The 24,916-nt window shown below is 38.6% G+C and overlaps 2 protein-coding genes across 7 annotated transcripts in view; one reads left to right on the top strand and one right to left on the bottom strand.

The window, feature by feature from the left end:
- ACYP2 (acylphosphatase 2) overlaps positions 1-24,916 on the top strand; it is a 168,390-nt gene that overhangs the window by 97,807 nt on the left and 45,667 nt on the right. The gene's annotated exons all lie outside the window — the stretch shown is intronic.
- Positions 17,632-19,073, bottom strand: TSPYL6 (TSPY like 6). The gene is given in 4 exon segments (XM_035000517.1): positions 17,632-18,364; positions 18,366-18,560; positions 18,562-18,739; positions 19,028-19,073. Coding segments are annotated over 4 exon segments (942 nt in total). The 3' UTR covers positions 17,632-17,841.

Genomic DNA, 24,916 nt, shown 5'->3' with positions numbered 1-24,916 from the left:
TTGATTTCTAATTTAGGCATAGCATGGGAAACTATTTATAATATATGCCAGTTGACCATTATCCAAATTTCCATGGAAATAGCATTCTTATGACACAGTATGTTCTTGGACTGTTTTTGAAATATCTAGTTGCTTTGTGTGATACTGAACCTAAAAAAGAAATCCTTCTAACACAATGTTTTTCAAGCATGTACTCAGGTGCTCAGGAGGTAGACTTAATTTGAAAAAACTCACTGAAATGACTGTAGGTGCAGTAACCCTGGGCTTTCCCTCAAACCTCTTTAATTGAAACTCGTAATGTTATTGGGTTGTTCTGTCCAAAGTCAAACTGGAAGAGACTGCAAAAAAGTTTTGTGGTTTTACTTTTTTCCTCCATGAGATCGAGATTTAACTTTTTGAGGAACCTCCATAATGTGGAGAAAGGGGAATCCTTTCACACTGTTGGTGGGAATGCAAGCTGGTACAGCCACTTTGGAAAACAGTGTGGAGGTTCCTCAAAAAGTTGAAAATAGAGCTACCCTATGACCCAGCAATTACACTACTGGGTGTTTACCCCCAAAATACAGATGTAGTGAAAAGAAGGGGCACATGCACCCCAATGTTCAAAGCCGCAATGTTCACAACAGCCAAACTGTGGAAGGAGCCAAGATGCCCTTCAACAGACAAATGGATAAAGAAGATGTGGTCCATATATACAATGGAATATTATTACTCAGCCATCAGAAAGGATTAATACCCACCATTTGCATCGACATGGATGGAACAGGAGGGGGTTATGCTAAGTGAAATAAGTCAAGCAGAGAAAGACAATTATCATATGGTTTCACTTATATGTGGAGCATAAGGAATAACATGGAGGACATTGGAGAAGGAAGGGAAAAATGAAGGGGGGTGGGCTCAGGGGGGGAGAAGAACCATGAGAGACTATGGACCCTGGGGAAACAAACTGAGGGTTTCAGAGAGGAGAGGGATAGGGTGATGGGTTAACCCAGTGATGGGATTAAGGAGGTCACGTATTGCAATGAGCACTGGGTGTTATACGCAAACAATAAATCATGGAACACTACGTCAAAAACTAATGATGTACTGTATGGTGACTAACATAACATAATTAAAAAAAAAGAGAGAGAGACCGAGATTTATATATGTCAGGAGACACAGAGGCAATTATATTCTTCTCTTGAATGATCAAATAAAGTTCTTGTCCAAGAGATAAACCATATTTCAGTAGTACCAGATTTACTCAAATGCATTGCTGTTAAGAGTACAAAAATATTTCAGATGAAATAATATATAGTTGTGTATTTCTTTTTTTTTTTTTAAAGATTTTATTTATTTATTCATGAGAGACAGAGAGAGAGAGAGAAGCAGAGGGAGAAGCAGGCTCCCAAGGAGCAGGAAGCCCGATGTGATGCGGGACTCGATCCCAGGACTCTGGGATCATGACCTGAGCTGAAGGCAGACGCTTAACCGTTGAGCCACCCAGGTGCCCTAGAGTTGTGTATTTCTAAGAGGCCTAATAAAAGTGCAGAGGCCATGACTACCTGGCATACTTGGTGAAAGTAACAGTGTTGCTGTGTTTATAACATTTGTGATCATCTGTGCAAACTCTTGCACACCACTCCAGAAATGACTTTGATGGCGTGGTCACTGCAGTCTGCAGCAGTTAAAACACAGCATCAAACAAGATGGAAATGACAGGCTTGTTAAATAGAATATCCTTCCAGAATTTAGTAATCCCAAAGTGACCTTGCCCATCACTGATGTCCTCTGAGACAGGTGCAGGCTTGTCTTACTCATTTTGTCCTGGTGACCTTGTGGTTATTGGCTTCCTCCATTAAAATGGAAAGTAGAATTATATTTGATGGAAGAAACATTTACTTGGCACCTTAGGTGAAATAAATACATAAACTGAAGTTAGCATCCTTCTTTGGTGAATCCCTGGATCAGTGATTTGCAACCTTTCAGTGTAATCCTTTCTCACCATTCTAGAAATTTGGTGATACAAAATTATGTATTCCCAGTTGGTCATTTTTCTTTTGACTTGCTTATGGATTTTTTTTTTATCATGTAGATTTTTAAAGTCTTTCCCCCCAGTTTTACTGAGAAATAATTGACCTACATCACTGTAAGTTGAAGGCATATAGTGTGATGTCTTGCATTATACACTGTGGGATGACTGCCACAGTAGGTTCAGCTAACTGTCTTCTCATATAGATAGATATAATAAAAGGAAAAGAATAAAGGGGGAAAATTTTTCTCCTTGTCATGAGAACTTTCAGGATTTACCCTCTTAACAACTTTCTTATACATCACAAAGCGGTGTTAGCTGTAGTCATCATGCTGTATATTACATCCCTGGTACTTTATCTTAAAACTGGAAATTTGTACCTTCCTACCAGTTTCCTCCAATCAACCTCCCTCTCCCGCCCCATCTCTAGTAACCACAAGTCTCATCTCTTTTTATATGGGTTTGGTTTTTTGTTTTTGTTTTTAGATTTCACAATAAAGTGAGAGCATACAGGTTTTGGCTTTCTCTTACCCACTTAGCATAAGGCCTTCAAGGTCCATCCATATTATCACAAATGGCAGGATGTCTTTGTGGGTTTTTTTTTTTATGGCTTAATAATGTTCCATTGTATGTATATAGCACAACTTCTTTATCCATTCATCCATCAGTGGTCACTTGGGTTCTTTCCATGTGGTAGCTATTGTAAGTAATACTGATAGGAATATGGGGGTGCAGATATATTTTCAAGTTAGTATTTTTGTTACCTGTGAATACATTCATCAAAGTGGAATTGCTGGATCATATGGTACTTGTATTTTAGAGCATCTTTCATACTCTTTTCCATCGTGACTGTACCAATCTACAATCCCACCAACAGTGCACAAGGATGGCCTTTGTTCCAGATCCACACCAGCATTTGTGTTATCCCTTGTCTTCTTGATGATGACTATTCTAACAGGCGTGAGGTGATACCTCATCATGGTTTTAATTTGCATTTCCCTAATGACTAGTGATGTTAAGCATCATTTCATGTACCTGTTTATCTTCTTTGGATTTGGAGAAATGTCTATTTAGGTCCTTTACTCATTTCTTAATTGGGTTATGTGTTTTTATTAGCATCCTGGGACTCGATTTCCTTATATGTTTTAGGTATTAACCCCTTTTCACATACACGGTTTGCAAATATTTTTTCTCATTCCATAGGATGTCTTTTCATTTTGTTGATGGTTTCTCCTGCTGTGTGGAAGCTTTTTAGTTTGATGTAGTTCCACTTTTATTTTGTTGCTTGTGCTTTAGGTATTGTATCTAAAAAATCATCAAGACCTATGATAAGGAGCTTTGTCTCTCTTTTCTTCTATGAGTTTTATGGTTTCAGGTCTTACACTTAAGTCTTTAATCCATTTTGAGTTAATTTTTTGGTGTAAGATATGGGTCCAATTTCATTCTTTAACAGGTGAATATCCAATGATCCTAGCACCATTTATTGAAGAGACTGTCTTTTCTCCATTGAGTATTTTTGGCTCCTTTGTCAAATATTATTTGAGTGACTATGCTTGGGTTTCTTTCTGGGCTCTTGATTCTGTTCCATTTGGTCTATTTGTCTGTTTTTATACTGTTTTAGTGACTATAACTTTATAGTATAGCTTGAAATCAGGGGTGTGAGGCCTCCTGCTTTGTTTTTCTTTCTCAGAATTTCTTTGGCTATTTGGGGGATGGTCTTTTGTGGTTCCATACAAATTTTAGTTTCTTTTTTTTTTTTTTTAACTTCTGTAAAAACTACCATTGGACTCATGATAGAGATTGCACTAAGTCTATAGATTGCTTTTGGTAGCATTGATATTTTAATGATATTCTTCCAACCCATGAACAGGGGATACCTTTCCATTTATTCATGTTTTATTTGATTTTTTTCATCAGTATCTTAGAGTTTTCAGCATTGAAATCCTTCATCTCCTTAGTTAAATTCATTCCTAAGTATTTATTGTTTTTGATGCTTTTGTAAATGGATTTATTTTTTTTTCAGAAATTTTGTTGTTAGTATATAGAAATGCTAGTGGTTTTGTTTACTTTGTATCCTGCAACTTTACTGAATTCATTTATTAGATCTAACAATTTGGTTCAGTCTTTAGGATTTACTAAAATAAAATTGTGCTGTCTACAAATAGAGACATTTTTACTTCTTCTTTCCCAATTCTGATACCTTTTATTTCTTTTTCTTCTCTTCTTCTCTCCCCCCGCCCCCCCCCCCGCCTGCCCCGATGCTCTAGCTAGGACTTCTAGTACTCTGTTGAATAGGAGTAGTGAGAGTCCATACCTTTGTCTTGTTTCCGAACTTAGAGTAAAAGCTTTCATCCTTTTCACCATTGAATGATGTTAGCTGAGGGCTTGTCATATATGGCCTTTATTATGTTGAAATATGTTCCTTCTGTGCCTAATTGGTTAAGAGTTTTTGTCATGAATGGATGTTGACCATGTAGATTTTAAATTTTTTTCATGAACTACATTTATTTATCACTATTATCCTTTATGTATGTATCAATTTTTTCCTTAATGTCTCCAGACTTCAAATAAGAGAAAGTCTTCCCCATTCCAAGTTAATAAAGAAATCCCCTTTTGTGTTCTTCTAGTTTTTTTTATTTCATTTTTAAAAATTTAAATATTCTTTGAAATTCACCTGGTGTACATTATGAGGCATAAATCCAAATTAATTTTACTAAAAATGTCTCTCCAGTTTTTAGAGTTTTTTGAGTTGTCTTTTCCTCAATGATTTCAGATACCATGTTTATCCTACACCAAGTTCTGTATGCAGTAGGGCCTATTTCTAGATTTCCGTTTGCATTCCATTGATTCATCTATTATCGTGTCAAGATTACACTTTTAATTATTGCAGCTTTACGTTAATTTATAGTAAGTATTAGGAATACATCCCCTCATTTCTGCTTTTTTTTTTTTTTTTTTTTTTTTTAGGTGACTTCTACCCCAAATGTAGGGCTTGAACTCACGACCCCAAGATCAGGAGTTGCATGCTCTACTGACTGAGCCAGCCAGGCACCCCCACATTTCTACTCTTTTTTTGGGGAATTTCCTTCAAATTGTTGTTATTGTTTTTTAATGTACTTTAGAATTTGTCTCTCTCTGACCCTTCCTCAATTTTTGGACTTGTTTATTTTAATTATAATAACTTTTAAATTTTTCTTAGGAAGAACTGATCACTTTGAGTTTGATACTTCCTATCTAAGAACTTGTTATGCCATTTCTTTTCTACACGTCTTTGTGTATTTGTAAATCTTAAATATTTCTAAAGTTATTTTTCTTAGATATTTCATCCTTTACTTACATCCTTTCTTCCTTCATTTCCTCTTCTAATTTGCTGTGTTTGTTCACCTGAAATTTACTGATCTCTCTCTAGTAATTCTATATCATGTTACTTTATTAATTTTTTTTGTTTATAGTACTTTTTCAGTTGAATATCTCAGGTTTCCCACAATAACAAATGGTGATATTTTTATTTCCTTCTCTACATTTCTGTATCTCTACTTATTTTCTCTTATTAACTGTATTGTCTAACATCAAGTACTGTTAAGTAATAGTGGTGACAAGTGAATGTGAATGTCCTTCTTTGTTCCTTACTTGAGTGGGAATACCTCTACTGTTGCCCAGGAAGCACAGTGGTCACTTTGGGGCCAAGGTATATTTTATCAAGTTAAGAAGATACCCATTTATTTCTGCTTTATTAAATTCATTTAAAAAATTTTTTATTATGTTAATCACCATACATTTACATCATTAGTTTTTGATGTAGTGTTCCATGATTCATTGTTTGTGTATAACACCCAGTGCTCCATGTAGAATGTGCCCTCTTTAATACCCATCACCAGGCTAACCCATCCTCCCACCCCCGCCCCTTCTAGAGCCCTCAGTTTGTTTTTCAGAGTCCATCGTCTCTCATGGTTCATCTCCCCCTCTGATTTCCCTCCCTTCATTCTTCCCCTCCTGCTATCTTCTTCTTTTTTTTTTAACATATGATGTATTATTTGTTTCAGAGGTACAGGTCTATGATTCAACAGTCTTACACAATTCACAGTGCTCACCATAGCACATACCCTCCCCAATGTCTATCACCCGGCCACCCCATCCCTCCCACCCCCCTCCACTCCAGCAACCCTGTTTGTTTCCTGAGATTAAGAATTCCTCATATCAGTGAGGTCATGTGATACATGTCTTTCTCTGATTGACTTATTTCGCTCAGCATAACACCCTCCAGTTCCACCCACATCGTTGCAAATGGCAAGATCTCATTCCTTTTGATGGCTGCATAATATTCCATTGTATATATATACCATATCTTCTTTATCCATTCATCTGTCGATGGACATCTTGGCTGTTTCCATAGTTTGGCTATTGTGGATATTGCTGCTATAAACATCGGGCTGCACGTACCCCTTCGGATCCCTACATTTGTATCTTTGGGGTAAATACCCAGTAGTGCAGTTGCTGGGTCATAGGGTAGCTCTATTTTCACCTTTTTGAGGAACCTTCATACTGTTTTCCAGAGTGGCTGTACCAGCTTGCATTCCCACCAACAGTGTAGGAGGGTTCCCCTTTCTCCACATCCCTGCCAACATCTGTCATTTCCTGACTTGTTAATTTTAGCCATTCTGACTGGTGTGAGGTGGTATCTCATTGAGGTTTTGATTTGGATTTCCCTGGTGCCGTGTGATGTTGAGCACTTTTTCATGTGTCTGTTGGCCATTTGGATGTCTTCTTTGCAGAAATGTCTGTTCATGTCTTCTGCCCATTTCTTGATTGGATCATTTGTTCTTTGGGTGTTGAGTTTGATAAGTTCTTTATAGATTTTGGATACTAGCCCTTTATCTGGTATGTCATTTGCAAATATCTTCTCCCATTTTGTCAGTTGTCTTTTGGTTTTGTTGACTGTTTCCTTTGCTGTGCAAAAGCTTCTTATCTTGATGAAGTCCCAATAGTTCATTTTTGCCCTTGCTTCCCTTGCCTTTGGCGATGTTTCTAGGAAGTTGCTGTGGCTGAGGTCGAAGAGGTTGCTGCCTGTGTTCTCCTTTAGGATTTTGATGGATTCCTGTCTCACATTAAGGTCTTTCAACCATTTTGAGTCTATGTGTGTGGTATAATATTCAACCATATTTCTAAGTAGTAGTAAAGCCCCAGGGATGTGTATCTGCAGCCTCCCTAGCATGATAGGATCAAAGCTCTAAAAGGAAACTTAAAGACTTTCTAGTCCACCTCCCTCTCATCATGAGTAATAAATTCCAACCATAGGGAGATTACACTCCCCTTGCCAGAAGTCCCAAAATTAGATTGAAAAACAAGCTAGAACTAAAAATCACAGTCTCTTCGGTCTCACACCAGTGTTCTTTTGGGTATATACAACTAATATTGAAAATTTCTCTTACACTATTTTTCTCTTCCATTGTGCTTTGTCCTTGAGATTTTTCCATTTTACACTTCTCTTTGTATCACATTTCTGGGACCTCACATGTGTTGCTTGGCTGTGCGTTCCTTCCCCAGCCTGCCATTGCTGGGGAGCCAAGTTTATCAAAGATTTCTAGACAGTGACATAATCCCTTCCCCACCCGAAAAGACCTCTGTTATTTGGTCTTCCTGGACAAAGTGCATTGTCTTCCAAATCCTGCTGTTTACTTAGGGACAGAAAGCTTGTTGGAGTCACCTGAATATCTAAAAATATGATACAGCTGTGACAGTGCCTTTAGCAAAGTGACTTGAACCAACAGTAGATGTGCCGTAAATGCCATTATATCTTAAAGTCATTTGTGGGTGGTATTCAGATTTCAGAAGACATTAGGTCATAATATGGTTGATAATCGTTAAAGGAAAAACAAATGATAATGTATTGTTAGTACTGTTCTTCTGATTTTACACTTATCCTTTGTTGTTGGAATTTTCATTAATCATCAAAATTAGTAAATGTTTTATATACTAAAAAATTTTGTACACAAATGGGAAAAATCTAAACCATTGGCAGATTATCTTGATTAATAATTTTCTACTATAAAACAAAAGATAAGATTTCTATCCCTATACAGTTATGAGACTCTGGAGTCAGACTTGGGTTTGAATCCTGGCTTTACTACTACCTTGGTGAGTGACCAAACACAAGTATCTCAACTGAGCCCCATTTTCCTCATTTGCAAAATGGGAACAGGAATACCTTGTAGGGTTGTATGAAAATTAAGAGAATAATGCACATAAAATGCTTAGCACAGTGGTACCATGATGTAGGGACTTAATAAATGAGAGCTATTATTAGTATAGTCTATTGTTAAGGACTGTAATAAGGTCTGTTTTCTTTTTAACTTAGATGAATTTAGAGATTAAGGAGCAAATATCACAGTTTTGATACCATTTGGACCTGTAATTTCAAAACAGCTCATTTATCCACATATACTCCTTTCTTTCTTCTTTTTTTTTTTAATGGTGGTTTATTAAAGCACGGGGACAGGACTCATGGGCAGGAGCTGCTGCCCCTCAAATCAACTTATTCTAATAACAGAAACCTGCAAAATATATTGCTTATTTTACCAAAATCATCATCATTGAAAATAATTACAAGTAGATCATATTACCATGAATCAAGCTTTGGATTTACATAAAGTTCATAAACATCTTCTAACCAAAGTCATTAGTACAGTGATTCAGTTCTATCCTCGTATTTTCTCTCATCCTCTCTGAGACTTGGAATTAAGGTATATGTAATGATTTGACTGAAGTCTCTGCTCTGGCTCTTCTTTCTTAGGACTTATTTGGGTAGCTATGCCAGTTAAAACTTACCTAAAACCTCAAGCCTAAAAAATAAGTCATTAACTTTTTTATGAGGTTTTCATTAGCCAATTATTATTTATTGACCATCTGATAAGTAGGATAAAAAAGTACAAAGGACTAATATGATTCACTCTACACATTTAGAACTATAAATGACTTGGGCATCTTTTTTTTGACACATTCATTAATTTTGGAGTGTCTATTTTGTGCTAGACATAAAATATGTATCCCTACAGATACAGAGATAAAAAGATAAATCTCTGAAGAAGCTTATAGTCTAGTATGGTGTCTACAAAGGAACTTGAAAGCCACTTCTTATAATAATATAAGCCTTCCCTGACACTCCTTAACTTCAGCTTGGGGAAACACTGTTCTCATGTGGTCCCATGGCATTCTGTGCTTGTTCTTATTTTAGCATTTCTCACACTGTATATTGTCTCCTGTGCTAGACTCTAGGCTACTTGAGGACGGCACAGTGTCTTATCCATTACAGAAGAAAAAGATAACTAAAACATGATCTTGGCCCTTAAATAACTTAAAATTGAGTAATGAAGACCTATATAACCAAGTAACATATATAAAGAACTACAGTATAAGTTTGTATGAAATAAGTGCCTACAAAGTGTATGCTGCAGGAGGTAGGGGGTTTGGGATGTTTAGTTTTTTTTTTGAAGAGATGGCATTTGAATTGAATTTTGATAGGATTTCCATAGGTAAGGAGGGAGGGAAGAAAATCTAAGATGAGGGAAAGGCACAGAAGCAGGACAGTGCATGAGCCCTATGCGTGGGATCCAGCAAGATTATTGGGTGGGGGCTTCATTGTAACTGACCTTAAGTGCAGTAGCAAGGTGTTGGGACTATGTTCTGCAGGCAGTGGTGTGCTGACAAGGATTTCTGGGCAAAAAGGACTTGATCACTTTGTCAATAGGGTGAATGTTGGGAAAAGAAAGATTTAGGAGAGGCAGTCTAGAGATTTCCAGTAATGTAGCAAGAGATGTTGTAGTGAAACCCAGATCAGAGGGAATAGAGCAATTTTGAAAACATTGTACAAATGGACATATCAGACCCTGATCTAGAGTAAGGGTTGAAGATTGCAATTTCACAGTCCTTTTTTCAAAGGTGATGACAGAAGCTATGACAGTGGCTAAGGTTACCCAGGAAAAGTACAGAGAATGCAAGCCAGGCAAAGGCATAGAACTTTCTGGAAAATTTATTTTTAAGGGGCAGATAAATCTACAGATTTAGAAGATGAATAGAACTATCTTTGGAATTAAGGGATTTGCCTACAATTTAGGGCAGAGTCCCCTAGAACCAAGGTGCCCCCACCTCTAACTCGGTGCACTATTAGTTTAATGCTCTGGACCCTTGTTTAATGCGAGATTCAAAAATCCCAGCTATCACCTTTCTCATCCCTATCCATCATGGTAAGACAGACTAAACTTGAATTTTGGACACCTTTACATGAATCAAAGTGTCCTATATGCCCTATGCTTCTAGCTACTAGTAGCAAAGAGAAAATTTTGCCATTGGAAAACACAGGGCAAGCCATCCAAATGGATGCCATTTAAAATTATAATGTGTGATATGAATTGATAGTAGGCATTGTGAAAAGCCTAATTTCTACCTTATGCTTCAAAGGCAATAAGTTAATCTTGTTTATTATTAAAAGTTTTTGTATCCCTTATGTAAAAAAGAAATCTACATTTTCAACACTGAACTATTTTTATTATCTACAATACCTTGTTATATACAGAAATGGAAAAATTTTGCTCAAATAAGCCAAACCAAATTTTTTCTTTACATTTTTAACAGAAGATTTTGTTATTAATGACAGTCTTCTATGGAATGTGCCAAAGGTGTGGCTTAAAACTGTTCTTAACTCTTAATTATCAATTGAAATACTTATACCTCAAAGAGGGAGCCCTGAAAAGAAAGGCTATGAAACTTTAATAAAGACCATCCTAATGAGCAAGTACATAATGGGGCCCATCCTGAGAATAGCATCATCTATTGCTGAACAATAGAACTAAATTATACACAGGTTTTATTTATTTGGCTGGCAGAGCTGAACTTTGAAATGAACTATCACCTCATAAAAAAAAAAAGAGGACCCAAATAAACAAAAACAAAGGCAAAAAAAAGAGGAGAAATAACACCAGAAATACAAACAACTGTAAGAGAATGTTATGAAAAATTATATGCCAACAAATTGGACAACTTAGAAGATATGGATAAATTCCTAGAAACATATAATCTTCCAAATACTAAATCAGGAAGAAATAGAAAATTCGAACAAACTGATTACCAGCAATGAAATTGAATCGGTCATCAAAAAGCTCCCAACCAATGAAAGTCCAGGATCCAACGGCTTCACAGGCAAATTCTACCAAACATTTAAAGAAGAGTTAATATCTATTCTTCTCAAACTATTCCAAAAAGTACAAGAGGAAGGAAAACTTCCAAATTCATTCTATGAGACCAGTATCACCCTGATATCAAAACCAGATAAAGACACCTCAAAAAAAGAACTACAGGCCAATATCTCTGATAAATATGGATGCAAAAATCCTCAACAAAATACTAGCAAACCAAATCCAACAATACATTCAAAAAATCATTCACCATGATCAAGTGGGACTTATTCCCAGGATGCAAGTGTGGTTCAATATTCTCAAATCAATCAATGTGATATATCTTATCAATAAGAGAAAGGATAGGGGCGCCTGGGTGGCTCAGTCATTAAGCGTCTGCCTTCAGCTCAGGTCATGGTCGCAGGGTCCTGGGATCGAGCCCCACATCGGGCTCCCTGCTTCTCCCCCTCCCACTCCCCCACTTGTGTTCCTGCTCTTGCTAACTCTGTCAAGTAAATAGATAAAATCTTTAAAAAAAAAAAAAGGATAAAAATCATATCATTTCAATAGATGCAGAAACAGCATTTGACAAAGTACAACATCCATTCATGATAAAATCTCTCAACAAAGTAGCTCTAGAGGGAACATAACATATTAAAGGCTTTATATGCAAAACCCACAGTGAACATCATGTTCAATAGGAAAAACCTGAGAGCTTTTCCCCTAAGGTCAGGAATAAGACAAGGATGTCTACTCTTACTGCTTTTATTCAACATAGTACTAGAAGTCCTAGCTACAGCAATCAGACAAGAAAAAGGCATCCAAATTGGTCAGGAACAAGTAAAATTTTCACTGTTTGTAGATGACATGATATTATATATAGAAAACCCTAAAGACCCCACCAAAAAACTACTAGAACTGACAAATTCAGTAAAACTGTGGAATACAAAATCAATGTACAGAAATCTGTTGCATTCCTATACACTAATAATGAAGCAGCAGAAAGTGAAATTAAGAAAACAATGTCACTTAAAATTACACCAAAACCAATAAAATATCTAGGGATAAATTTAACCAAAGAGATGAAAGACCTGTACTCTGAAAACTATAAAATGCTGATGAAAGAAATTGAAGATGGCACAAAGAAATGGAAAGACATTCCATACTTATGGATTGGAAGAATGAATAGTGTTACAATGTCCATACTATCCAAAGAAATACACAGATTTAATGCAATCCCTCCCAAAATACCAACATTTTTCATAGAACTAGAACAAAGAATCCTAAAATTTGTATGGAATCACAGAAGACCCTGAATAGCCAAAGCAATCTTGAAAAAGAAAAACAAAACTGGAGGTATCACAATTCCAGATTTCAACTTACATTACAAAGTGGTAATAATTAAAACAGTATGGTACTGACATAAAAGTAGCCACATAGATCAATGGAACAGAATAAAAAACCCAGAAATAAACCCATAATTATATGGTCAATTAATCTTTGACAAAAGAGGAAAGAGAAAGAGTAAACAATTAGAAAAAGACAGTCTCTTCAACAAATGGTGTTGGGAAAATTGGACATATACATGCAAAATAATGAAACTAGACCACTTTTTTACACCATACACAAAAATAAACTCAAAACGGATTAAAGAACTAAATGTGAGACTTGAAGCCATAAAAATCCTTGAAGAAAACATAGGCAGTAATATCTCTGACATCGACTATAGCAACATCTTTCTAGGTATATCCCCTAAGGCAAGGGAAATAAAAGGAAAAATAAACTATTGAGACAACATTAAAATAAAAAGCTTCTGCAGAAGGAAACAATCAATAAAATTAAAAGGCAACTTATGGAATGGGAGAAGATATTGGCAAATGACATATCCAATAAAGGGTTAATATCTATAATATATAAAGAAATTATAAAACACAACACACAAAAAATGAATAATCCAATTAAAAATGGGCAGAAGACATGATCAGACATTTCCCCAAAGAAGGCATCCAGATAGCCAACATACACATGAAAAGATGCTGAACATCACCCATCATCAGGGAAATACAAATCAAAACTACAATGTGATATCACCTCACACCTGTCAGAATGACTTAAAAAAACAAAAAAACAAGGATTGATGAGGATGTGGAGAAAAAGGAATCCTCTTGCACAGTTGGTGGGAATGCAAACTAGTGTGGCCACTGTGGAAAAGAGTATGGAGGTTACTTAAAAGATTAAAACAGAACTACTCTATGATCCAGTAATTGGACTGCTGGGTATTTACCCCCCAAATCCAAAAACACTAATTCAAAGGGATACATGCACCTGTATGTTTATTGCAGCATTATTTACAATAGCCAAATTATGGAAATGGCCCAAGTGTCCCTCAACTGATGAATGGATAAAGAAGATGGTGGTATGTATATACAATGGAATATTATTCAGCCATAAAAAAGAATGAATCTTGCCATTTGCAGTGACATGGATGGAGTTACAGAGTATAATGCTAAGCAAAATAAGTCAGAGAAAGACAAATGCCATATGATGATTTCACTCATATGTGGAATTTAAGAAACAGAACAAACAGGCAAAGGAAAAAAAAGACAAACCAAGAAACAGACTCTTAAATATAGGGAACAAACTGATGGTTCACCAGAGGGGAGGTGGATGAAATATGTGGTAAGGATTAAAGAGTGCACTTACCACGATGGAAAAAGAAATGAACTATCACAAGCCATGATTAATGAACTGTTTATAAGTGAAAAACTCTGATAAAAGTCAGTTGACAAAATGAACAGGTTCAGTAAACATACTAAAAGTTGATGGCCCATACCTAGATAATTGAGTACTTTTATCCTTAGAAAATGGATTTTAGCCATTTGAATGTGACACAGAAAATGAACCCATTAGAATTCTCAGATATGGAATCATTGCCTACCCAAAAAGATCTGAAACATACTTTTGAATTGGCCAGTCATTTTCTAGTGTAGAGGTTCCAGAAAAATGATCAGGTTTTGTTTTGTTGTTTTTAATTTTTTCTATTGTTTTATTTTCCTTAGTTTACTTTGGATTTCTATTTTTTTGCTTTTCTCAGGTGTATTTCATTAAAGGATAATATACATATAGCAGTGTGTTTCACAGGTATACAACTCAGTGAAGTTTCACAAATTGAATACACCCAGGTATCCAGCACCCAGATTAAGACATAGGACATCTCCAGTCCTTTAGAATCCACCATCATAGTCCCTTCCAGTCAATAGGTACCCACCCTCCAAAACTGTTGGAAGATAATTATCATGGGTCTCTGATGTTTCTGCACTTTTGGAAGCAGAAACACTAACTGCCTTGGTTCAGAGTATCTTTTCAAGGATATCCGTGAATAGCCTTGGAAGACAGAAATGGTGTTTCCCTCCAGAGCAAAGGGCAGGTTTGCTTACAGCCTTGAAAAAGTAGAGATTTTGTCTCCTATGGGGCAAAGTACAGGTTTCCTTGCTGTTCAGTATAATAAAGATAATGTCTGCCTTCAAAGCAAAGGGCAGACATGCTTAATTCCCATTATAAAGGATTCACTTTTTTTTTTTAATAATTTTTTTTTTTTTTAAGATTTTATTTATTTATTTGACAGAGAGAGAGAGAGAGCAGGAACAGAAGCAGGGGGAATGGGAGAGGGAGAAGCACGCTTCCCGTGGAGCAGGGAGCCCGATGTGGGACTCAATCCCAGGACCCTGGGACCATGACCTGAGCCGAAGGCAGACGCTTAACGACTGAGCCACCCAGGCGCCCAAGGATTCACTTTCCTTCAGGCCAGGGTACCTCTCCTCTAACGCAGCCCACTGTGTGTGCAGGTGTCACGTGGCTTTCGTCATGCTGCAGATTAAGAGTTTTCAAAGGGCTCAAGAGATGGGTAGAAATACTGACACTGGCTGTTGAGCTGTAAGGTCCTTTGTCTCTGACTCAGCATCTGCTAACTAGGCAGGATAACATGCTAAGTTTGTAAGTAGGGGGTCAGATACCAGAATCTTCACTGTTCTTGGTAGTGATGACTGTTTGGACTTCTACCACCATAGGTCAAGTGCACCTGTTCTTAAACTTCATACAGAAATGGAATTATATAGCACATACTCTTGAGTCTGGCTTCTTCTATCCAACATCATGTTTGTGAGATTCATTCATATTACTACATGTAGGCATAGTTCTTTATTTCTCACAGTATTCCATGGTGTGAATATTTAAAGCTTGTTTATTTTTTCAACCAGTGGTGAATATTGGGGCAGTTCCCAGTGTTAGCTAGTAGAATTGTGCTGTTAAAAACATTTCTATGCAGGTCTTTGTGAATACATATATGCATTTCTGTTGGGAATATTCCCAGAGCTGGATCAGAGGGTGTGCATAGAGCCTGCCAAACAGTTGTCTAAAGTATTCGTATCAGGCTACTCTTCTACCATTCTGGTTTCTCTGTGTACTTTCCACCCTTTTTATTTTCCATCTTTTTAGTTTAACTGTTTTTTCAGGCTGACATGCTTTGATTTTGCCATAATGTGTATAAATAAAGATAAATATGCCAATGGTACCCTTCCAATTTTACAGAGCAATCTCACAAGTCATTTTGCTATTTAGAAAAAGAGATACATCAATGACTAAGCTGTTACCAGGGTAAATTGTCAAGACAATCAGAGCCACAAATTTTTTGTTAGGGAATTTTTCCATGAAGACAACAATTTCTGAAGTCTTCAGCTTCTGACAAGACCAAGTTATTCAAATTGCATTTCTAAAGATAATTTTAACGGAAACAAGGTGAAACTGTTAAGAATATTCACAGAACTCTCCATGGTATACAGGAAAGAGATGGATATTCTTCCAAATGTTCCCAATTGAAAATAAAATCTATACTGCCAAATCTTCCCAGTAAGCAGAAGCAGAGAAAGTAATAGATTTTACTAAATACTAGTGAAATTAAGGGCACAGTAGTATTGTATTAATCTTCCACATAAACAAGATCACATGAAGACAAGAGAGAAAACAGTCAACATGGCACTGTTTTTCTTTAGAGAACCCTTTGCAAGGCAACAGAGTTAACGCTTCAGCAACCTGCAGTTCTCCCAGGCCAGTCCTGAGAACAGTATTCCTCCTCCCATCACCACTCCCAGAGCAAGTTGTCCTTGCAGGCTCACAGTTGACCCGGTCTTAATTCTAGGCCCTGCATTTCAGACTCAGTCCTGCATCTGGCCTTTCATTCAGTTTTCCCTGCTTAGGGCACCAACCACAATCTCTTTGGTTCCTTTCATCCATTCTGAACTGGAAACACTTTTCCTTCCCTGTGGACTGGTCTTCCTTTGAGCCCTGTAGTCATTGCTAAGGGAGGGAGGGGTTGGAAGAGCGCAGAGGGGCAATAAGAGCTCCCGAAGTTTCCTTGAAAGGACACCCGCTCTGCCTCTGGAGATGACAAGAGAGCTAGATTAAACTAAAGAGCCTGCTTCTGCAGATGAGTCTGGGCTACCTTTTTTTTTTTTTTGAGGGGGCGCTACTACTTTTTTTTTTTTTTTAAAGATTTTATTTATTTATTCATGAGAGACAGAGAGAGAGAGAGAGAGGCAGAGGGAGAAGCAGGCTCCCAAGGAGCAGAGAGCCCGATGCAGGACTCCATCCCAGGACCCTGGGATCATGACCTGAGCCGAAGGCAGACGCTTAACCATCTGAGCCACCCAGGTGCCCTGAGGGGGCGCTACTACTTTTAAAAAGAGGTAGAAGAGATATGAAAGAGGGATGAGAAACAGAAGGAGAGGAGGAGGAGAAAGAGAAAGAGTACACCACCCTGGCACCTCTGACACTTGATCATGTTGAGGACGAAGAAAGGAGGCCAATCAGAGTCCCTACATTTTGTATGAATTCACTGGGCGAGGCTAAGAAAACTTTCTCACCAAAGACATTACTGTTATCCTTGCTATGTGAATTGGCTCTAACTTGTCCACTCAACCACAGCCAGCCAGTCAGTAGTGCCTGAGTGATGGTTGTGGTGGTGTGGAATTAAGGTCTTTGAGGGGAGAAATAGGAATGCCTTTTCTGGGCTGGCAGGGAACCTAGGTCTACCAACACTTCTGAAGATCAGGGTTGATCAAAAACAAAGTGGAGCTGACAGTGGTCTGGAAATTGTACATCCATCAGGCAGCAGCCCAAGGGGGGTGTATAGCCAGGAGCAGGCAGCACTCAGTGACTGGAAGGGCAGGAAGACCAATGGAGTTGGATACATCACATAGGAACAAGTGGTACACTGCCGTTCACCCTGGGCTTGATTAATGCCCAGCAGTTGTCCACAGTGATGAGCAGAGTGTGTCAAACAGGCTTTTGAGGACACATGATATCATGAGCACTGGGTGTTAAGACTGATGAATCACTGACCTCTATCTCTGAAACTAATAATACATTATATGTTGATTAATTGAATTTAAATTTAAAAATACATTAAAATTAAAAAACAAAACAACAGGCTCCTGAACAAAGCTAGAAATCCAGGTGGTAGTAACCAGACTAGAGGTCCTGGGAACAAACAGGGTGCAAGCATTATAGATAAAGACAGTGCAGTGTATAGCATCATTTGTTTGACTTAGAAGAGTGTGAACCGTGCCACAGAGCATGTAATGTTAATGCAGAACAGCCATGAAGGTCTCAATCCTGCAGTTGAGAGAGTGAGTTTTCAAAGGAAGCAGGGTGCAGAAAGATCAGTACACAAAGAGTAATAGGCATACCCAGTGCTGTTGCCAAGGCACAGGTCCAGCAGGAAGTGGTAGGGGATCTTGTATGGGAGTACTTCCAAGGGCAGAGGTTAACCAGATTGGAACCCAGAGGGATCCCCATTGGCTTCCTTATCTGGCAGAGTCTAACTCTATGGGCCCCTTCACACAATAGGCAGTATTCAAGTGGATTTGGTCAGAGGTCCTCTTTGATAATCTCAGCAATTGTGTCAGGCTCTGGAAGGTTGTGGTCTGAAAACCAACTGAAGAAGCTGCAGGTGACGTCTCGATTCCTATGAATGGAAGACTAGAGTTCATGGCCTGGGTGCCCTATGATTGGAGTGGCAAGAGGCTCCACTTGGTCGGATGATCTGACATATTCCTCGACAATCAGCTTGTTTCTGCACTGTGGGTTTCTTTGAAAGAACTAGAACTTGAAGCCCACCCTAGGGTGTCTCCAAATTGGCTATGTACCTTAACATATCTGCTTCTTGGCCTCTAATCAGGGTGGACAGCTATCGATGGTTCCAAAAGGCACTGACCCAGAAGCTGGGGATATTCTGAACAATGCAGTTCCTCTGCTCTAGGAAGTGTTGACATACCTGACCACACTTGTGCTGTAACTGTAGTACGGCTCTGTCAGCCTGAGCATTCAGTCTCCACTTCTAGTTGGATGGCCTCCAGGGAGCTCGCGTGGGCATCCACGTTCAGGGACCAGGGACCTGCCTTGACCTTCACCTCATTTACCACCATATTTTCCTTCACCATTTCCATTTCTTTACCTCCTGGCTTCTGCTCCACCACTTCAGCCCCCTCCTCCTCATCTACTGCTCCTGGGAAGATGGCACACCCTCAGTCTTTATTTCCTTGGCCTTTGCCCGTCATCACTTCAGACCCCAGCCTCCCTGAGCCCTGGATTTCTAGGCCCTTGTTCCCAACAGGGCCATGTGGCTCTTCACACTGAAAGCCATTTTTTCAGGCTGCTAGCAGTTGCCCAGAGGCTGCTTCCAGGCTCTCCATGGGTCAGTCTCATGACCGTCTGTTTCCATAACTTCTGTCATCCTTCTTATTTGCTTGTCGGTGTGTGGTGGTATCACATGGTGGTTTTAAGTTGCATTTACCTAATGTGTAACAAAGTGAAAACCTTTTCATGTGTTTTGGGGCCATTTTGATATCCTCTTTATGAAGTGTCTGAGTCTTCTCCCATTTTTCTATTGAGTATTCCATATTTTTCTTATTGATTTATAGGAATCCTTTACAAGTGCTAGATGCAAATCTGTTTTCAGAAAGGTGTCTTGCAAATATCGTCTCCCTTTCTGAGTTGCTTTTCTCTATATTAAGGATGTCTTTGGATGAACAAAAGTTGTAAATTGTAATGTATTCCAATTTATCATTTTCCCCTTTAGATTAGGGCTCTTTGTGCTGTTTAAGAAATCTTCCCTCTCTAAGATCTTTCACTTTTATAACTACAATCGATCTGAAATTGGCTTTTGCGAATGGTATGAGAGGAGTCAAGATTTGTTTTTTCCATATGACTATTGAATTGACCAGACACTGTCTATTGAAAAGACCATCACTTCCCCATGCATTAAATGTTTCCATCAAAAGTGGCATGTGGCATATATCATTGGCCAGAGCCAGTCAGATGGCCTTGCCCAGCTTCAAAAGGTCAGGTAAGTGTTACTGTCCCCTGAGCCTGGACGAAGGAAACTAGAAGTACTGGTGAGCACTATATCACTCATCAAAGAGTATAACTTGAGTAATGTGTAAAAGACCAGCAGAGTTAGGCCAAAGAAAGTAGAGAAAAGGTAATGAGGACTGTAAGAAGAGAAAAATGAATGACAGTAGAGTATCAACCAAAGATTAACAGTAAAAGGAGAGAGAATGAGTTAACAGTACTTGGAATGAAATATATAATCATAAGTTAGATCTTTAGTAGTGATCTAAAGAAATATGAGAGAGCATGTTGGACAACTTTTATGCCAGTGCATTTTCAAACCAGGATGAAATATATTCATGGCATGTATAACTTATTCACACTGAAATGCAATACAAAACCTAAATAGACATAGAAACAATAAATAAATTGAATCAAAAGTTTGAAAAGAATCTTACCACAAAAACAGCATGAGGCTGAAATGGTCTTGAGACAAATACTACCATACCTTTAAGGAATACTTAACCTACTAAACATTAAATATTTATTGTGTACCTGTGGTATACCTGGCACTCTTCTAGGCCCTTAGGATATACTGGTAAATAGAACAAAGATTTCTTCCCTCTTGGAGTTTGTAACAGAGGAGAAAAACAATAACAAGTAAACAGTAAATCATACCAGAAAGTGATGAATGTTAAGGAAAAGGAACAGTAAGAGTTGAATAAGGGGATTGAGGGTTCTGGGGTTGGGAGTGGGGAGTAGTAGTTTTAAATAGGGTGGTCAGAGGAAGTCTCATTGAAAAGGTAAGATTTTGGCAGAGATTCGAAGATGAGAGAGTTAGCTAGTGGATAATCTAGAGAACAGCATTCTAGGAAGAGAGAAGAGCCAAGTGGAGGCCCTAAGACGGGAGCATGCCTAGGGTGTTCGAGAAATAACAAGGAGATCAATGTGATTGGAGCAGACTGAATGAGAGAGGCCAGATCAAGTAGGGTCTAATATGATACTATAAGATGTTTGGTTTCTGCTCTTAGTGAAATGGAAAGCCATTTCAGGATTTTGAACAGAGAACTCAGAATCTGACTTAGGTTTTGCATGGATCGCTGTGGCTCTTGCATGAGGAATAGATTGGATGGGGGCAGTAGTAGATGTAGGGAGATCTTTTAGAAGGCTATCAAAGTAATCCAGGTGAAAGAAATTTCCCAGATCAAGTGGTAGCAAGGGAGGTGGATGGTAGATGCCCTATAATGGTATAGGGAAATGAATTGGATAGGGGAAATAAGAAAAAGAAAGAAGTCAAGGATGACTCCATGGATTTTGACCTCAGTAGCTGGTAAGATGGAATTGCCAGAAGCAGAGAGTGGAAGGTCGTGGTGGGACAACTCTCCACAGGGGAATCAGAAGTTTGCTTTTGGATGAGTTAAATTTAAAATCACTGTTGAACAACAGAGTTGAGATAGTAGGCATTAGGAATTTGGAGCTCACAAGAGGTCTGGGACAGGGCTACATATTTGGGAATAATCAGCATACATGATATTTAAAGCCATAGAGCTGGATGAAATCACCAAGAATGTGAGTATTGATAGTCTAAGCCCTGGGGCCTCCAAAATTACACAGTCAAGGAGAAGACGACTAAGGAGAGATCAGTGAGGTAGGAGGGAATATGAGAGTGCGCAGTGTGCTGGCAGCCAGAGGTATAAAGGAAAGTGTTCAACTGTGTGACATGGTGCTGACAGGTCAAGTAAAATGAAGTCTGAGAATTGACCATTGAATTTTACAACAAAAAGAGTCACTGGTGACTCAGTAAGAGCACTTTCAGTGGAATAGTGGTGGTTAGAATGGGTTTTAAAAGGAATTAGAGGAAAGAAATTGGAGACGGTGAATATTGACAATCCTTTTGAGGAATCTGCTCCAAAAGGAAATAGAGAAATGGGATCATCACTTGACAAGAACAGTTTTGGAAGAGTGGGAGGGTGACAGCTTAGCTATAATGGGTTTAAGAGGAAATGGAAAGGGAGAGAGTGAAAGCAGCAAGAATACATGACTCTTGGGGAGTTTTGCTTCAGAGAAGTGGGATGATGGCTGGTGGAGAAAGTGGGTCAAAGAAAATGTTTTTAAAATGGGACAAAAAGAAGTATGTGTACATGCTGATGTCAGTGATTTAGTAGGGAGCAAAAATTAATGATGTGGGGGAGAGGAAGGAGAATCAGTGGATAGATGTCCTTGAATAGATAAGAGCAGATAGAATCTGGTACCTAAGTGGAGGAGGAGGCTGTCTATAGGAGCATGACAAGTTCACCCATGGGAACCAGCAGGAAGGCAAAGGATGAGGGTGTGTATGCTGGGCAGTGGGTAGAAGTGGTGGGATCTATGAAATTCTCTTCTGGTTGTTTCAGTGTTGCCAGTCAAGTTTGGAAAGCAAGATTATCAATTGAGTGCGGATGAGGCAAGAGGCAGTGGGACTCTGAGGAGAGAGCTCAAGGTCATGAATTTAAAGTGAGGCCCATCAGCCTGCTTGTGAATTTTTCTTCAGCTACATTCAGTGTACAGGCGCAGCATGAGAAAGCAGAGTTAGATTTAGAGCTGAAGCAAGAAGGGCAAGAGAATGATGACAAAAATTGATCTTAGAATTTAAGCCTGGAGGAGTGGAGGACATACAGGGATGAGGGGCAGTGAAATGGTGGCCTGATCAATACACTGGAAGACCCAGGGAACTGAAGATCACTGGGGCCAAGTACCAGAGTGAGCTAGAAGGATGCCGTAGTGTTCTGGGAGGGGACTGCAAGGGATTGGTCAGAATCCTCATCCTTCCAAGTGGGGCTTGGACGAGGCCGACTGAGGGTGAGGCCATTCCAGGGGAGGAGGTCAATGAACCAGGAGGCCAGCGTGGGAAGGATCGCTGATGTGTATATTAAAATCGCAGAACGGTAAGATCAGAGAGCAGTGAGAAGGAGCCAGGAGCTAAAATCATTAAGAAATGAGGGGAATGAAGTTGGAGTGGCATGAATGCAGGACATTAGGTGATCTAAACTGATGACGGATTTAAAGCTGGGTCTGTATTCTAGCGCCAAGGTTAATTATATAGCAATGCCACCTTTGGCTGAAATCAGTGGGAAAGCAGACACCTTTAGAATTGCAATGTCACAGACCCTGTATTTTACTATTTTTCTTTTTCTCAAAGTGCCTAGAGGAAGGTTACACATACATTAGCTGATCAAAAATAAGGAATGTTTATGTTATTTTTTTTAATTGGAAAGTGAGCAGTGATCATACTGAGTTTAGTTTGAAATGTAATTTTCTCTTGGGGTCTCTCATTCTGCTTGTGTCCTAGAGGAGACGGACTAGAAACTACTGAAAAGAACAAAATAGGATTTTAAGTTGGGACTTGAAACATTCGGCTATATACCTACATACATATATATATACACACACACATATATATAATTTTTTTTAGGAAGGGGAATAAAGAGAGATAATACAAAATATCTGAACCATCTAGTCAACCAGAGACAGAGGTGTGACAAGAGAGGAAGAGGGAATGGGGAGGGATAGAAGAGAAAAAGAGAAGGAAGAAAAGAAGAAAAATGAGGAAAGAAGGAAGGATGGCTTTTCAGGAGAAGTACAGTGTGACCACAGTTCTGCACACCGTAGAATTGTGAGTGTTTGACTTCCCTGGGAAACAGGGAAAGCATGCTCTTTTAACGGATAAACTTAAGATGAATGAAGAGAGCCTGTGAATTGTATAATCTTCTTTCCCTTGGACTCTTCAAATCTCAATGAGCAGTTGGTCCTTGTTTTGAAAAGGATCTCTCACTCTTGACTGAATTCTTCAAACAAGTGTGTTTGTCCACTGATCTGGCAGAGCCATGGTTCCTTGGGCTAGGCCATCCAGCATAGAACGCTGAGGGCCTCAGTACCGTGTTACTTGCTTAAGACTGAAAAGAATGTTGGGTAGAGGAGGGGGGAGCTGCACACTTTGTTCATTTCCTCAGTTTCCCATAGAAAGCACATGAAACTGTGTTTGCAGAGGGAATGGTGAGAAAGAGGCTTTGCGTGATTAACCAAGTAGCTTTATAGGGAGCAGTCATCTCTCTGTGGCCTCTTAGAAAAAGTATATAAATAGAGAGAAGTGGAGTGAAAATATTTTAGTTACCAGAGTGTGGGTAATGATTTACTCTGGGAAAGTCAATAATTGTGATTTAATGATTTTCTAGTAATGCAGCACTCAGAGAGAGCAAATACTCATGACGGTGCCTGATGGATCTGGGAGAGGCTGAAGGTCTGTGTCGGGGGCTGGCCTGGCAGACCGGCTCCAGGGTGGCAGAGCCAGATGGCAGGGGTGACAGAGGTCAGCCCAGGGGTCTACAGAGCCATTAGAAAGATGGAAAAATACAGTATAAAACATGACATAGAAAATGTTTGTAATATGTAAATGTTAAATGTAATCATTCTAGCCTGATTGAGATAAAAGTAATGATTAAAAATGATACTATAGCAAATCAAAATTTATTTATGAAAATTTGAAATATTGTGGGATCTTTAAAAAAAAAAAATAACGTGACTTTAAAAAACAAAGTGCATCAATGGTGCCATCATTGCAAGAGCATATTTTTTGAGCCAATACTGCCAACTGCTTTAAAGACTTCTTTTAGACCCTATACTAGTTACAGAATGGTGGACAGAATGTTGTTCTAATGCCTGGTGTTTTCTTCTCAGCTGTCATTTTTAAATAATCTCTTAACATCTTTTTTTCTCTAGAAACAGCAATATTTTTGTTTTGGTGCATTATGTCCTCACTGAACCCTCTGAGCTAGGTACTATCATTAGCCCCATTTTACAGATATGAAACTGAGGTGCAGAAATAATAAGTAATTTGCTCACAGACACATAGTAAATGGCAAAGTCAAGATAGGAATCCAGGCAGTCAGAACCCCCAGCTCTTCCTCTTAAACACTGCGGCACGCTCTGAGCCTTTCTCTGCCTCACTTTTCTCCTGGTGGTTGTGACGATTAAATAAGATACGGAGCTCAGGCAGGGGAGGCATTGGTTCTGTCGTTATCTGTTTCCGTATTGTTTGATTTGTTGTAACAAACATGAATTATTCATGTATTTTTGTAATCAAGAAAAAAAAATGAGGCCGCCTGGGTGGCTCAGTGGGGTTGAGCGTCTGACTTGGTTTCGGTTCAGGTCATGATCTCAGGGTTGTGAGATTGAGCCCCCTATTGGCTCCTTGCTGGGTGTGTAGCCTGCTTGAGATTCTCTCTCTACTTCTCCTCCTGTCCTCCCCACCTCTCTCTCCCTCATAAATAAATAAATAAATAAATAAATAAATAAATAAATAAATAAATAAATAAAT

This window comes from Mirounga leonina, unplaced genomic scaffold (assembly GCF_011800145.1).
Source record: "Mirounga leonina isolate KUSES-001 unplaced genomic scaffold, KU_Mleo_1.0 Mir_125, whole genome shotgun sequence".
In the NCBI taxonomy this organism is placed as follows: domain Eukaryota; kingdom Metazoa; phylum Chordata; class Mammalia; order Carnivora; family Phocidae; genus Mirounga; species Mirounga leonina.
This window is presented reverse-complemented; position numbering and strand designations above follow the sequence as displayed.